This window comes from Callorhinus ursinus, unplaced genomic scaffold (assembly GCF_003265705.2).
Source record: "Callorhinus ursinus isolate GAN/ISIS: 27379988/994484 unplaced genomic scaffold, GSC_fseal_2.0 scaffold15, whole genome shotgun sequence".
NCBI lineage: Eukaryota > Metazoa > Chordata > Mammalia > Carnivora > Otariidae > Callorhinus > Callorhinus ursinus.
Window position 1 is genome coordinate 14,504,507 of NW_027397077.1, and position 14,347 is coordinate 14,518,853.

General features: G+C 52.4%; 2 protein-coding genes across 9 annotated transcripts in view; both read right to left on the bottom strand.

Moving 5' to 3' along the window:
- Positions 1-963, bottom strand: part of FAM107A (family with sequence similarity 107 member A) — a 51,346-nt gene extending 50,383 nt beyond the window's left edge. Inside the window, exon 1 of one of the 2 annotated variants that reach the window (XM_025885307.2) lies at positions 826-963. In XM_025885307.2, the coding sequence (XP_025741092.1) occupies positions 826-849 (24 nt within the window). In that variant the 5' untranslated portion in view covers positions 850-963. The remainder of the gene's footprint in view (positions 1-825) is intronic. The other variant, XM_073901459.1, reaches the window with a different exon arrangement.
- Positions 826-14,347, bottom strand: part of FAM3D (FAM3 metabolism regulating signaling molecule D) — a 46,130-nt gene continuing 32,608 nt past the window's right edge. For 6 of the 7 annotated variants that reach the window (XM_073901458.1, XM_073901454.1, XM_073901456.1 and 3 more), the window contains 5 exons: positions 11,347-11,431; positions 10,538-10,664; positions 8,301-8,381; positions 7,208-7,289; positions 6,296-6,469 (listed from right to left, as the gene is read on the bottom strand). In XM_073901458.1, coding sequence (XP_073757559.1) covers positions 7,257-7,289; positions 8,301-8,381; positions 10,538-10,664; positions 11,347-11,431 — 326 coding nt within the window. In that variant the 3' untranslated portion in view covers positions 6,296-6,469; positions 7,208-7,256. Of the gene's footprint in view, positions 5,815-6,295; positions 6,470-7,207; positions 7,290-8,300; positions 8,382-10,537; positions 10,665-11,346; positions 11,432-14,347 lie in introns of those variants that run through there. The other variant, XR_012380911.1, reaches the window with a different exon arrangement.

The window sequence follows — 14,347 nt, forward strand, 5'->3', positions numbered from 1 at the left end:
TTGTGTTCCCTCTCTCACTGTGTCTCTCTCTGTCAAATAAATAAAAATTCTAAAAAAAAAAAAAAAAGAATCCCTGGGGAGCCCTGCCTCCCCTTCCCCCTGATCCCAGAGGTCTGGGGGGGGGTCCCCAAGAAGGAGACTGTTGAGCAAGCCCCTTCCTATGCCCCCTCTCTAAGGCAGACACAGGGGGTCTATAGACCACATTTTCAGAAACACCGCATAGGCTATGCATACAAATCCCCAACTGAGAGCCCAGATGAGAAGGTGATGCAGAGGGAGAGGAAGAGAATTCTAATAATAACAGACCATAGCTTATATATAGCCCACTATGTGCCGGGCACTGTTCAAAACACTTTACATGCATTTTAATTCATTTAATTCTCACCAAAAGCCTCTGAGGTAGTGACTCTTGCCCCCATTTTACAGATGAGGAAAGGAGTCACAGAAAGCTTCAGTAACTTGCCCAAGGACACTCCCGTGGCACACGGGGAAGGGGCGGCCATGGAGCCTGTATGTGCAGAAGTAGAGAGGTGTGTGTGTGTGTGTGTGTGTGTGTGTGTGTGTGTGTGTGTGTGTGTCAGACCAGCCTGCGAGAGTGGGCAGTCCCCAGGTCTGTTGGGATGGAGAGATCAGAACGCTTTGTCCTACGCCCAGCCAGGTTTCTCGATGCAAATCTTGGCTGTGAGCTCAAGGAGGGAGGCAGGTGGGCAGTGCCTGACTGAGGCCCCATGCAGCCTGCAGGTGGGTGGGGGAGGGCTCCCACTTGCCAGATGAAGCCTCCCTCCCTACGTTCACGGACCCGGCAGGACTCTCAGGGGCTCTTACCTTCTTCCCATGGACCGCTCCCATGGCATGGAGTGGGCACCAGGCCTGCGTGGACCTTGGGGGCCAGGCTGGGGGTCCTCCCTGCTGATGCTGTTCTCAGGAGCTGGGGCCCAGGGGGTTCCCCGGGCCAGGGCCCCCTGTGCTCTCGCGGCTCATTCTCCTCAGGCACAAAGGAGGCTTTCACAGCTGCTCCTAAGCCCAGAGCTCCTCAGACAGGCTTAGGGTGATTGATCCTGTCAGAGGGGCACGGTGTCTCCAGATGGCTCACACGTCCTGTGGTCCCTGTAGCTCCTCACTTCTTATACCCCTGCCTCTCTCAGGAGGGGAAACTGAGGCATCCAGGGTTGGAGGGGGGAGAGAAGCAAAGCGGTCCTCTCACCCTGCGGCCGGCAGCTTGGGTACAGCGGGTGACCTCTGGCTGGCCCAGCAGGCAGGACTTGGCCTTCTTGCCAGGCTGGGCACTGACCTGCAGACAGGTCCCAGACAGGGGAGGCTGCGTGGGACAGCCGGGGCGTGGGGCTTGGGGCAGGCTTGTGTGGGGTTGTGAAACTCGGGCTGGACAGCCCCCATTAATAATAGATCTTTGAAGACACTTGGGGACAAGGGCTCTCCCAGAGCAGAGACTCTGAGAGCCAAGTACTTCATTCACCAGGACGGTAGTCCCGGCGGGGAGGGCTGGGCTGGGCTCGGGCCAGGAAAATATCTGGAGGCCGGATTCCAGGCTCAGAGCCAAGTTCTCAAAGTTCCCCCAGCAGTTACCCTCCTCCTCACTTGCTACCCCTCCTTCCTTCTTTTTATCGCCAGCATGGGATGAGGTTAAGGCCGAAACCAGCTTGGGCTTGAATCCCAGTTCTTTCCTCACAGTTGTGTGACCCAGGGGTGGGGCATGATCTGACCTCTGGGAGCCTCAGTTTCTTCATCTGTGTGTGTGTGTTGCTATAATCACATGGCACAGGGTTGCTCTGGCGGCTGAAAGAGGTAGGTGTGTACTGCTGGGGCCATTGTTCTGTTAAAGCATAAATCAGATGATGTCATTCCATTTTATACTCCCCCACTCGGCCAAAGAATGGCCCCCGACCCCATGGGGGCCTGAGGGTGAAATGAGGTGACTTGAGTAAAGCTCTGGGCAGAGGATTTGGACAACAGCAATTCTCCAGAGAAGTTAGGGGCTGTAGTTAAAATGCGGTCAATTCTACTCAGGATGAAACCACTGCCCACTGGCAAGTCCCCGGCAACTGGTCTGACTAAGCAGAACACCCTTTCTTAAGAGATGGCTGGGCAGGGGGAACCTTGCAGCCCTCCCTTTCCTCTAGCACACTGCCTGGCTAGGAGGTGGTGATGATTTGTGACACAGATGATTTATGAAATGGCAGTTGGTAGTGAAGGGTCAGGATGAGGTATTCTAGATCCAGCTTTGCCCGTAGCATGAAATTCCCCATGGTCCAAAGTTCTGTTCCATCAAGTCTTGCTTGCCTCTCAGACCTCTCTTCCCATTCCCTTCTCTCCCTGGCAATTCCTGGATCATATCCCCTTCCTCCTCACCCCAGGGCCTTTGCACTTGCTGTTCTCTCTGCCTGCAATGTTTCCCGTCTCTCTCCCTCAACTCAATTTTTAAATCTTGCGTGATTCTTTCCTTTTTATCCGAGGGCTCCATTATCACCTCCTCAGAGAAGCCTGCCCTCACTTTATGCAAACCGGCCTCCTGGGCTGTTTATTATTTTTTCCATAGCATTTATCAGCAACTGGAATGATGTTATGTCTGTCTTTATTGTTCAGCTCCTGCACCTGAATGGCAGCTCCACAAAGGCTGGGACCTGGTCTGTCTTGTTCATCAGTGTACCCTCTGGGTGTAAAATAGAACTTGGCACATCGCAGTCACACAACAAAGGTGGAGTGGGTGAGTACATGATGGGGGATGAAATGAAATAGTCTAAGTATGTAGAGTGTCTAACACAGCCCTAGCTCGTTGCAAGAGCTCCCTGCATGGCAAGTATTAGTTCTCTCCCCTCCGGGCAAGCAAAAATGTGGCTTCTTCCTTTGCTCCTTCTCCTGGGTCCAGCCCCTGCCTCAGCGGCCCCCCCCATTCCCTTTCTCCCTGTTTCAGTCATGGCTGGGGTACACTTCTGATTTCCTGCAGTAAGGAGAGCATCCACAAAATTGTAAAGGGCAGTGACTAAGTTGACTGTCAGCCAGAGCAGTAAAAATGCCATACGTCAACCCTGAAGATCAAACTCCTTTGGCAGCCATCCCACAATTATCCACCAGCTTGGCTCTTGGTGGGATGGGAGGAGAGAAAAGGAATTTTACCCATTTATTAATTTTTCCCCATCTGCTGGGAGTCCTGCTGAAATATGACTTATGAGCTTCACTAAAAGCCTAGTTGACTGGAGCCCTCGATTGGCTGAAGGTCCGAAGCCCAGCTCCTGGCAGGATGTGGGTCTGCAATGCAAGAATTGGACCCCATGCCATAGGCAGGAATGGGGGTGGTGGCTCCAGAGCCTAGCACAGGCCTGGCACCAAGGAGGGGCTTGGGATGCAGACACAGATGATTTATGAAAAGACAGTTGGTTGTGTGGGGTCAAGATCCAGCTTTGCCTTGTCTCACTGTGCGGCCTGGGCACAGCTTGTAGCCTTTCTCCATCTGTGAAATGGACATAAACACCTGCTCCTTCTTGACCTGCAATCTTGTAGAGGGAAGCAAGGCTTACAAAATGGGGGAAGGTTTTGAGAACGTTGACTCAGAGGCTCTGAGCAATTTTCAAATGTCTCCAGAGGCATTGAGGAGGAGGAGGAAGAGGAGAAGGAGTGGGTGTGGGAGAGGAAGGGGAGGGGGAGGGAGAAAACATTGTTCACCCCGGAGTGGTTTCAGGGCAAGTATTTCTGAAGGGTGTCTCCTGGAGTGATGTAGACAGGCTGGGATTCCGACCCTTAGTCTGAGGCTTCTTAGCTGTGTGACTTTGGACAAGTCTCTTGGCCTCTCTGAGCCTCATTCTCCTCCAGTGTAAAAGGAGACAACAATGGGCCACTACATGGGGCTATGAGGATGAAATTCATATAAACCCCTGCACAGAGCATACAACCACAATTCCCCCTAGAAGTCAGGTGCTGATGTTGTGATGCTGTTAATGTGATAGTAAATCCATCGCCCATTCCTAAGTCCCAGGCCTCCTGTCCATTAAGCGCAGCACCCTTCCCCAAACTGGGTGGGCAGGGGTAACCTTGCTACCTTTCCCTTCTATCTTGGGCTGCCACCTACTGGTGAGGACCAGAATTACAGCTGCTGGAAAGCCCCCGCAGGGGCTGCGCGAACATTGGCACCGCCCCCTCCTTTGCCTCCCCAGCCTCAGTCCCGTTAGAGAGGAGTGGTGTGCTGATGGGGAGAGGATAGGGAAATAGGAGTCCCAAATTCTGAGGCCCATGAGTAGATTGCAGAGACTCCTGAAGGCTTGTCCACCCCGATGGTGAGAAAAATCCGTCCTCCAGTCTTGTCCGGGTTACTTCCTGAAGATCCTTGGGACTGGTCCTCTTTTTTCCATCCCCAGGGCACCTCCTGGTCCAAGGCCAGCGCTCTGGCTGAGGCAGCAGCCTACTCCACCGGCCTCCCTTTCTCCACTCCCTTCTCCATACAGCAGCCGGGAGGAATTTTCAAAAACTACAAACCTGATCGGGTCACTCCCCAACTTCAATCTCTCCACGTGTCCCCACAGCTCCTGGACAAAGTCCGAGCCCCTGCACCCAGCCCACAGGACCCTTAAGCCTGTCACCCCTGCCCACTCAGCCCTCGTTACCCCCCTCTGCCTCTTCCAGGCCTCTCCAGCTTGCAGGCCTGGTCCATGCTGCTCCCTGGCCTGGCCTCCCTCCCCTCTTTGCCCGGTGAACTCCTGTGTCTCCCGCAGGCTCAGTGTAGACGCTGCTTCCTCCGGGATGCCTCCCTTGATCCTGCAGTTCCTGCCCCCCACCCCCAACAAACATAGCCTTTATCAAGTCCTACTGCCTCTTGAGCTGGGTCCCCCTGGCCTATGAGCAGGGACTGCATCTGGTTTTCTTCACCATGGTGTCCCCAGTGCCTACCCAGTTCTTGTGTAGCAGGTGAGTAATGACGGACTAGCAGACAGTCTCAGAAGGGGGCTGTAGACCCAACTCTCTACAGCCATTTTCTTAGACTGTCTTGCCTAATTCTGAGCTGGCGGGGGGTTGGGGGGGGGCTCTCCATAGTGGCCACAGTGCCCTGAAAATGGTGTTGAGCATCTGATGGGTATTTGCTACTTTGTGATGCCCACCCTGCAGGGCGGGGGTGGGTGGGTGGGGCTAGAAGGGGCTGGCTCTAGAATGTCATCTCCTTGGTAGGTTTCGGTCGTACCACTGATGGTCATTTGGGCTCCCTGCCATCATGTGGAGGATGTGCCAACTGAGGCCTGCCCCAGGTTGAGGAGGGGAGGCGGGAGGGGCATGGCCCACTTCGTGTTCTCCAGCATGCACCAGCAGGTGGCTTCTCCTACAGGTCCCGTGTGGCAGCGGCAAGTGCGGCTTCCTCACCGGGAACTCTCTTTATGACAATTCCTATCAGGTGGTCTTGTCTCCTCGCCCAGGCTCAGTTCCACCTGGCTGGCCATGGTCGCTGCCTCTCTTAGGATGGATTCCCCAAGAAGCCGACTTGGGGGGGAGTGTTCTCATGCAGGTGATTAAGGACACAGGTAGGGGAGCGGTAGGGGAGCAGGATAGGGAAGGAGACACACCCAAGCAAAGGGACACTTTCAGGTCAGCTCCCAGCTTGATCCTGGGGGAGCCGTGGAGTGTAGATTGTAGCTCCTGGCTGTCCAGCCCCGGGACAGGGAGCGGGGCTTGTACACTCCAGCTGGGCGGTCAGCAGCTAGGAACCATCCTGCCGTGATGTCAACTCTGGCACCTCCTGGCCTCTTTTTTCTGCCTCTGGGAGCTAAGAACAAGTAGACCGAGGGCGGTTCTCCAAAGAGGCTTGTAGATGGACTCCTAGAGGCAAAAACTGGGTGAGGGGGCCTGGGTGGGCACCAGCCATTCCGCTGTGCTCCCCCACTCCGGGAGACCCTTTCCCCAATTCTCTGACTCATCCTGTTGACATTTTCTCAATCTTCTTTGAAGTGCTATGCAAGTCAGCTTCTGGAAAAGTACCACGAGTCTTCTCTTACAACCAGCAGGCCACCCCATGTCCTTTTAAAATAGCGGCCACTGCCCAGAGCTCTGCCTAGCCCTACTTCTGGCCCTGAACTCACTTTAGAAGTCCTTACTGGTTCTTTTAATTTTATAAGGTATTCTTGCTGGTTGTAAAGAAAGATCCCAAACATACAAAGGTGTTTATGGTAGTAATGGAAATTTCCTGCCCCCCTTCTTCATTCCCAGGGTGGGTATCTGGCCAGCTGTTTTCCCATACATACATATATACACAAATATATAAATATATATATATATATATTTTTTTCTCTTCTTTGACAACTTTTGGCGTTGTGGATATTTTATATTTCCTGCCCATGCACCCCTGAGAGACAGATCGAATCCCCCATTTCTCACCGGGGAGCTCCTGGCTCAGAGAGGTGGCATCTGCTCACCCAGCTAGCCAGTGGAGAGCCAGTACTCAGACCCAGGCTCTGCCTTCTGTCTACCACACTGCCTGCAACAGAGGAGAACAAGAAGTGGGTCAGCCGAGAGAAAAGGAGTGGCACCATCAGGGTCCAGGGCCTGCAGAAAACCACCATTCGGTCCCAGGGACTGGAAAGGGAGGGTGACCGGGTTCAGCGGCGGCCCTGTTTGGCACTGACGGCCAGGTGTGAACAGAGGACCCTGCCACTGGGAACAAAAGGGGAGGGATGAAGCATATGCATTTGCTTATGTAGCCGCCAGGCATCCTACACCACACAAATGGAGTGTCTGGGTAGCAGTCAGTGGGGGTTGCCAGCAAACTCCCCCTTTAATCCCTGAGAGTGATCTGCACCGGGGGAAAATGGGGTAATGGAATTACTTCCTCAGCCCAACCTGCTCCAAGTTGTCCTACCGGGCTTTGAACACTGATCTCAACCCCACTGTAACTGTAGCCCAAGTCCCAGCCCACCGTGTCCTCTGGCCGCAGGGTCCCACACTCTCGTCTTCCTCTCTACCCCAGACCCTCTTGGCGCACTGGAAGCCCCGCCCGTGCCCAGGGCCCCACCTCACTGGTGTGCACAGGACCTGTCTGCTGGCCCACGGCTCAGGGCATTTGCACTTCTGTGGGAGCTTTGCAGTCTTCTTGGCCCACACTCCAGGAGCCCAGGTACCAGTCCTGTCTGCTCCCATGTCCCCCTCCCAGGATTTGGTCTAGGCACCCCACCCATAGCCCTCTTCAGAGACCCCGGGCAGGGTATGTGGGCCTTACCACCTCCGTGGGCTCCAGTGGCTGGTATCAACGTCTCTCGGCTAAGGACTCACTGTGCAGCCACGGACGGCCACGCTTTCCTCTGCAGGGCAGACAAGAAGCGCTCAGGAATTCCCATCAGCCCCAACACTAGCAGCCCCCCAGAAATGATGGGTGCACAAGCAGCTCAGCTCCCTCACCCTGGCTCAGACATCTCTGATGTGTGTATTCTATACTGATTCCTGGGGGTCCTCCAGGAACTAAGCTCCACTCACCCACAGCCCTAGGAGAGTCGACAACACAGCCTTTCCTGGCTGCCTTCCCTTCCCCACCCCCACTGTTTCCCAGAATCACCTCCCCAATAAACCTCAGGGGTTGCCCCTGGGGAGCCACTCGAAGACGAAGACGGCCAGGATGTCCTCCCTGAAGCCTGCCCAGCAGCCTGCCTCTTCCTCCCAGCCTTCCTCACACGGTGTCCCCCCCCCCCCCATCCCCCCCCCCCCCCCCCCCCCGCCCCCCCCCCCCCCCCCCCCGGCTCTGGAGCCTCCAGCTCTCATGCAAGCAGCAGAGGAAGACAACGTGCTCCGTGTCCCGTCCTCTGGCGCTCTCTGCTCCCAGAGGTCTTACATCTCATGCTGGGAGCCAACGATTCATTCATTCACCCTTGGGCGAAATCCCTAGGATATCAACCTGTCTTCCAGCAGCCTAACCTGGTGCCCGAAGCCGTCACCAACTCGTCCCAGTTTGCGCCCCGAGCCAACCTGGCCTGGGCCAGTTCGATCCCAGGGAGAAACGCGGCACATCGGAAGGTCAAGAATTCATTCAAAATCAGCAAAAATAAAATTTAATGGTGCGCTGCAGGTGCAGGCAGTCCGTCCTTCCTTGGGCGCAACCACTGGCCTCAAGGGAAAGCAGATGGGCTCCGGAAGGACCCCTGATGGCTGGCCACCTCGGCTGGGAGGGCGCTGCTTCCGGAGAAGGGAGGTTCGCAGAGGGCGCGGCCCCCCCTCCCCCCTGAGGAACTTTCCACAGGCCACCTGGCTTCCTTCTTCCCGCTGCACCTGACGCTAGGACAGCTAGGGGCTCCTTGAGTCCTGCAGCCGCCCTAAAATACCTTCTGGGGAACACAGCCCTCCAGCTCCAGCAGCTCCGGCCAGCCCTCATATTTGTTCGAGTCTGGGTTGTTCTTTAAGAACTAGAGAGAGAGAGAGGGGAGAGAGAGAAAGAGAGAGTAACACAGACCATGGGGGAGGCTATTCAGGAGTCAGACCTGAGCTTTCACTGTGCTTTAAGACCTCCTGCCTTCATTCACTCTGCCCTGGCTTCAGCCCCATGCGGAGGCGGCTGTGGTGGGGGATAGGACCAGCCCATTTCACAGGTGGGGAAACTGAGGTGCAGAGGGACGGCCACGTGCCCAAGGTTTTACAGAGGAGATCAGAGCTCAGTCCTCGCCTGTCCTGCCCTGGGGGGGTGGGGTACCAAGCACTGGGGGGCAGGCTTGCAGAACGTTAGCTCCTCTGCCAAATTCTCCATCAGCCTTTCTAGGACACCCCCAAACAACCAGCACAACAATGAAAAGAGGCATCCTCACAATTCGTGAACACTTGCTCTATGCCAGGTGCAAAGTGCCTTATGTATTTATTCCTTACAATAGCCCTAAGAAGGGCATACTATTACCATCCCATTCTGCAGATGGGGAACCTGAGGCACAGAGGGCCAAAGTAGCCCTGGGGCAGAACCGCTGTGTAATAATAATAAATATAGAGAGAATAAAATCAGTTAAGATGGTGTTTAAAGTGCCTAGGCTTAGTTTATGGAGGAAAAAAATGTAAATAGCAAAATCTACCCGTGGAATAATTGTGGCCCACCCTCAGGGATAAAAGTTATTCTAGATGCTATGACTCTAAAACCCAGAACCGCATGCGTGGGAACAAAGGACCTAATGGTTCCGCTCAATGATGGTCTCCAGTTCATTCTGGGTGATGGGTCTGCCCATCCCCCCCTTGCACAGGTATGCTCTGGAGCCCCACTCTGCCGCCGTTGTTCTTCACCAGGAGGCTATAGAGGGCTCCCTCCTTGTCTCCTCCAGCACAAGCTACTTTGTACCACCATTTCAAAAAAGTAATTTCTAACAACCTGAATTCATTCTCTTAGAAACTCACACATACCAACCAGGCCAGCATTTTCCAGACAAGGCAAAAACCCTTGCAGCCCATTGTGGTCCCCGCACCTGGAGTCTAGTGTCTAGAGGTGGTTGCTCCCCTGCCTCCCACAGCCCCTCCCCTGCAGGCTGCTGTGCCTTGGGTCTGATTACCACCTGGGCCTCCTCCCTGTGCTCAGTCAGGGAGGCTGTGCTAAAAGCATCAGGACGGGAATCTGTGTGGAGGCCGCCACACCTGGATGAGAGCTACATCTGCATCAGATCCAAACAAGCTGGCTAAAACCTCTCCTTGGGGGGCGCCTGGGTGGCTCAGTCGTTAAGTATCTGCCTTGGGCTCAGGTCATGACCCCAGGGTCCTGGGATCGAGCCCCCCGCATCGGGCTCCCTGCTCTGAGGGAAGGCTCCTTCTCCCTCTCCCACTCCCCCTGCTTGTGTTCCCTCTCTTGCTGTGTTTCTGTCAAATAAATAAATAAAATCTTAAAAAAAAAAAAAATAAAACCTCTCCTCGGCTCCAGATCCTCGACTGTGGGGTGGGAGCAGAATTGTACCTACTTCATTGCGGGAATTAAAGGCGGCGCTGCAGGTAACTTGCTCAGCCGAGCCTGCACAGAGCGAGTGCTTGCTGAATGCTAGTGTTTCTTACGTATCTATCTGCTCTTGACCCCACGTGGGACTCGATCCCAGACCCTGGGGTCATGACCTGAACCGAAGGCAGACGCCAGGTGCCCCCCAGGCGTCCCCTGTGTCCTCCTCTTGATGCAAATTTATCCTCTCCACAGGGCAGAGGTCTAAACCTCTCCCCTCTGGTGGGGAGCCTGAGGCCCAGGGCAGGGGAGTGGAGATAGAGGCTTGGCTTAGGTTTCCTTTGGGACTAGAAGCCAGACATCCCGCCCCCTGCTCTACCCATCATGCAGCCTTCATCTCTGTGTTCCTTTCTCTTTTTCCCATTCCTCACTTCCCTCCGCCTTCTTCTCTTCCTTCTCCTTTCTGGTACTTATCCATTTATATATGACCCAGATCCTTGCAAAATGGTCAAGGCTACTTCCCGCTGGGGGATTAGCCGGTTGGGCCACCCTGACCTCTGAGGTCCCCACACTGTCCCGCCCAAGCCACCCTAGTCCTTGACCATCCATCCCTGGCACCTTACCCCCACCTGCCTCACGAGGATGGGGAGGCCGCCAGGAACTCACCTGCTCAAAAGGGCTTTTATCCTTGAGGTCTTTGGCCCCTAAGAAGACCCAGCTATCTCTGAAGCCCAGCTGGTTTGCATAGGAACTGCCCAAGCTGGAGAGGAGCTTCCTGGTCTCATCATTCATTCTGCAGAGGACCAGAGAGGACAGTGAGGTGGAGGGGGGTGGTGGAGAGGGGCAAGGTTCTCAAGCACTTGGCCTACCCTCTGCCCCACTGTCCGTCGGGTGCAGCAGCTATGCCGTGCAGGGTTGTGCTCAGAAGGAATAGGGCCGAGTGGCCACTAGTACGGGTTTGCTTCTGTTTACAAATATACATGTTTATTTGGAAAATATAGATCACAGAGGAACTAAAAATTACAGTCTTGACATTATCACTGTAACATTTTAATGTATTTCCTTAATATCTTTGTTCCCCACGCACTGGGGGATCATACCAATGCTTTTATAACGTTTTGTTTTCACTTAATACTAAGGGGTGAGCATTCTTCCATATCCTTAAATTATTTTCTATATCATTTTTGATGTAGATCCTCTTCTATGTACATATTATGTCACATATCAACATGTGTCATATTTTCTGTAACTAGTTGGTCTTCACTGGACAGGGACAGTGTGTCCAGCTTTCCAATGTTGTAACTGAGGCTGTGGTGAGCCTCCATGAACATGTCGTCATGCACTGGTCTGGTTATTTCCCCAGGAGAAGCTGCCAGAAGACAGAGCCAGCGGGAGAGCAGAGAAAAGGCACTTAGGACTTGGAAGAATTTGGTTCCCTTCAACCCATGGCCGGGCAGGTGGACGTTCCCACTTACTTGGTTCCTGGGTCATCATAGGAGGCCATTAGCACCAGAGTGCCCTCTGGGATGTCTTTAAGGAATTTTACCAGGAGCTTAACATCTGGGGGAGGAAGAAAAGCGGGGTGCTGGTCATTTATGGGAAATGACCACTGGTCATTCTCATTCTGTGCTACTGCCCTGAAGATCCAGGAGTGGCCGGGGGCAGGCTGACACGGAGGTCCACCTGAAGCTCAGGGGTCAGCAGGAGGCGACACCTTGGGTGAAGCTCCGGGCAGCCCTCTCCAGGGTCATTTATGGGAAATGACCACTGGTCATTCTCATTCTGTGCTACTGCCCTGAAGATCCAGGAGTGGCCAGGGGCAGGCTGACACGGAGGTCCACCTGAAGCTCAGGGGCCAGCAGGAGGCGACACCTTGGGTGAAGCTCCCTGCAGCCCTCTCCAGGGGAGAGAAAAGTGCATGGAGCAAAGGTGGCCTCATGCAGGTGGTCAGGGGTGGACACTGGAATTTAAAAGTTCCACAGGAGATTCTGATGTGCAGCCAGGAGTGAGACATTGTTCTAAGGGCCCTTGAGGACCTGTACCTGAGGAATGGAGCACAGTCATCTCTCAGGAACTCTCGGCTCTTTGCACACCCCCTGCCACCTCCTTCTACGCTGGTTAAGAACCTGTCTGTGCTGACTTTAGAGGAGATCCACCGCACCACAGGAAACGCAGGTCACTGAGCGAGAACATCAGTGTCCTACAGTTCTCCAGCTTATGCCAAGGAGCAAACCTCCCTTTGCATCTTTAACACCTCCTTGCACTTGTGAAATCTCTGCACTTACCAGAGAGCAGGCCTAGGTACAGCGCCTGGTGGAGGCATCAGCACCCAGCTCGCTTCAAGGACATGGGTTTGTTTCCATTGTGCTTATTTTTATGGTCACCTTTCCTGCATAAAAACTGATAACTTAGGGCAGTGATATAATTTCCTTTTAAGATAGATTTATTTAGGTTAAAAAAAAGTGAGTTTATTCAAAGGAAAATACTAATAATTCAGATGGTACTCTGAATATGGTGTAACTTGTGCAGGGGGCTCTTGAATGGTTGAGGAAGTAGGGGCAAGATTGGCCTAGTGGGATAAGTAGGGGGCCACATCTGTCCCACGAGGATGATTCATAGCCCTGCCCATAGCATTTTTGTAAACAGCAAATGTGACGATGACTCTGGGCATACAGAAAGTGCACTATAATGGAATTGTAATTATTAGCAGGATCAGTGACATAATTTTCAGAGCCCAGTGAAAAATGAAAATGTGGAGCCTTTTGTTAAAAAATTAAGAATTTCAAGACAGGTGAAGGCAGAGCATCAGACCAAACCTGAGTTTGCTCTCGGTGCAGGGCTGTATGGCTGCCCTGCCCACAGGCCCACACCCATGAAGATAAGCCAGTTCTTAGTATTCCCCAGTGATCCCTTGGACCTAGGGGAAGAATCAAATCCTGAAAGCAAGGCCAGCTGCCAACCAGCTCAGTAACACAGAGGCCTACAGTCAGTGACCACAGAGGCTCTGTTAGGGAAACGGCCCTTGAACTCCTGAGATAAAAGGAGGAACTCTGAAAATCAGTTGGAGCCGTTAGCTCCAGATATCAAGATCTGTTCTTGTCTGGGATGGACAGTAATGTTTGGAAAAAAATGAAGTGTGCCTTCTATTAATTATCCTCTCACTTTAAGAAGTCATTGCCTTCTTTTATCTCTTGTGGGAAGGGGCAACTTGTCCTCAAATGCTTCTGTTTCTGGGTCCCCATCAGCCATCGTTACATCCATGTTCATAATAGAGCAATACAAAATTTAGTTTAAATTATTTTTTACCCTTTTTGACAACCTACAAAATGGGACAAGATATTTGCAAATGACATATCAGATAAAGGGCTAGTATCCAAAATCTTTAAAGAACTTAAACCTGACACCCAAAGAACAAATAATCCAATCAAGAAATGGGCAGAAGACATGAACAGCCATTTCTCCAAAGAAGACATCCAAATGGCCAACAAATACATGAAAAAATGCTCCACATCGCTCGGCATCAGGGAAATACAAATCAATACCACAATGAGATACCACCTCACACCAGTCAGAATGGCTAAAATTAACAACTCCAGCAACTGGTGTTGGCGAGGATGCAGAGAAAGGGGAACCTCCTACACTGTTGGTGGGAATGCAAGCTGATGCAGTCACTCTGGAAAACAGTAAGGAGGTTCCTCAAAAAGTTGAAAATGGAGCTACCCTAGGACCCAACAATTGCACTACTAGGTATTTACCACAAAGATACAAATGTAGTGACCTGAAGGGGCACATGCACCCCAATATTTATAGCAGCGATGTCCACAATAGCCAAACTATGGAAAGAGCCTAGATATCCATCAACAGATGAATAAATAAAGATATGGTATATATACATACAAGGGAATACTACTCAGCCATCAAAAAAAAAATGAAATCTTGCATTTGCAATGATGTGGATAGAACTAGAGGGTATTATGCTAAACAAAATAAGTGAATCAGAGAAAGAAAATTATCATATGATCTCACTCATATGGAATTTAAGAAACAGAGAAGGGAAGAAAAAATAAAACAAGATGAAATGAGAGAGGGAGACATACCATAAGAGAGGCTTAACTCCAGGAAACAAACTGAGGGTTGCTGGGCGGGGGGTGGGGTGGGGTAGGTGGATGGGGTAACTGGGTGATGTAATGAGCACTGGGTGTTCTAGAAGACTGATGAATCACTGAACTCTACCTTTGAAACTAACAATACACTATATGTTAGTTGAATTTAAATAAAAATAAAAATTTTAACCCTTTTTATTCTGACAATGACCTCCTTGCTTCATGAGTCATGTGGATGGAGGGAGGGAGGAGGGAAGGGAAAAGGCTGAATGCACCCTGGGCGCCTCCCACTGATTGGTGCCAGTTCCTACCCAATCCCCTAGATCCGTCTCCTGAAGCGGACACTGTGGTTTACCGCTATTTTACAGATGAC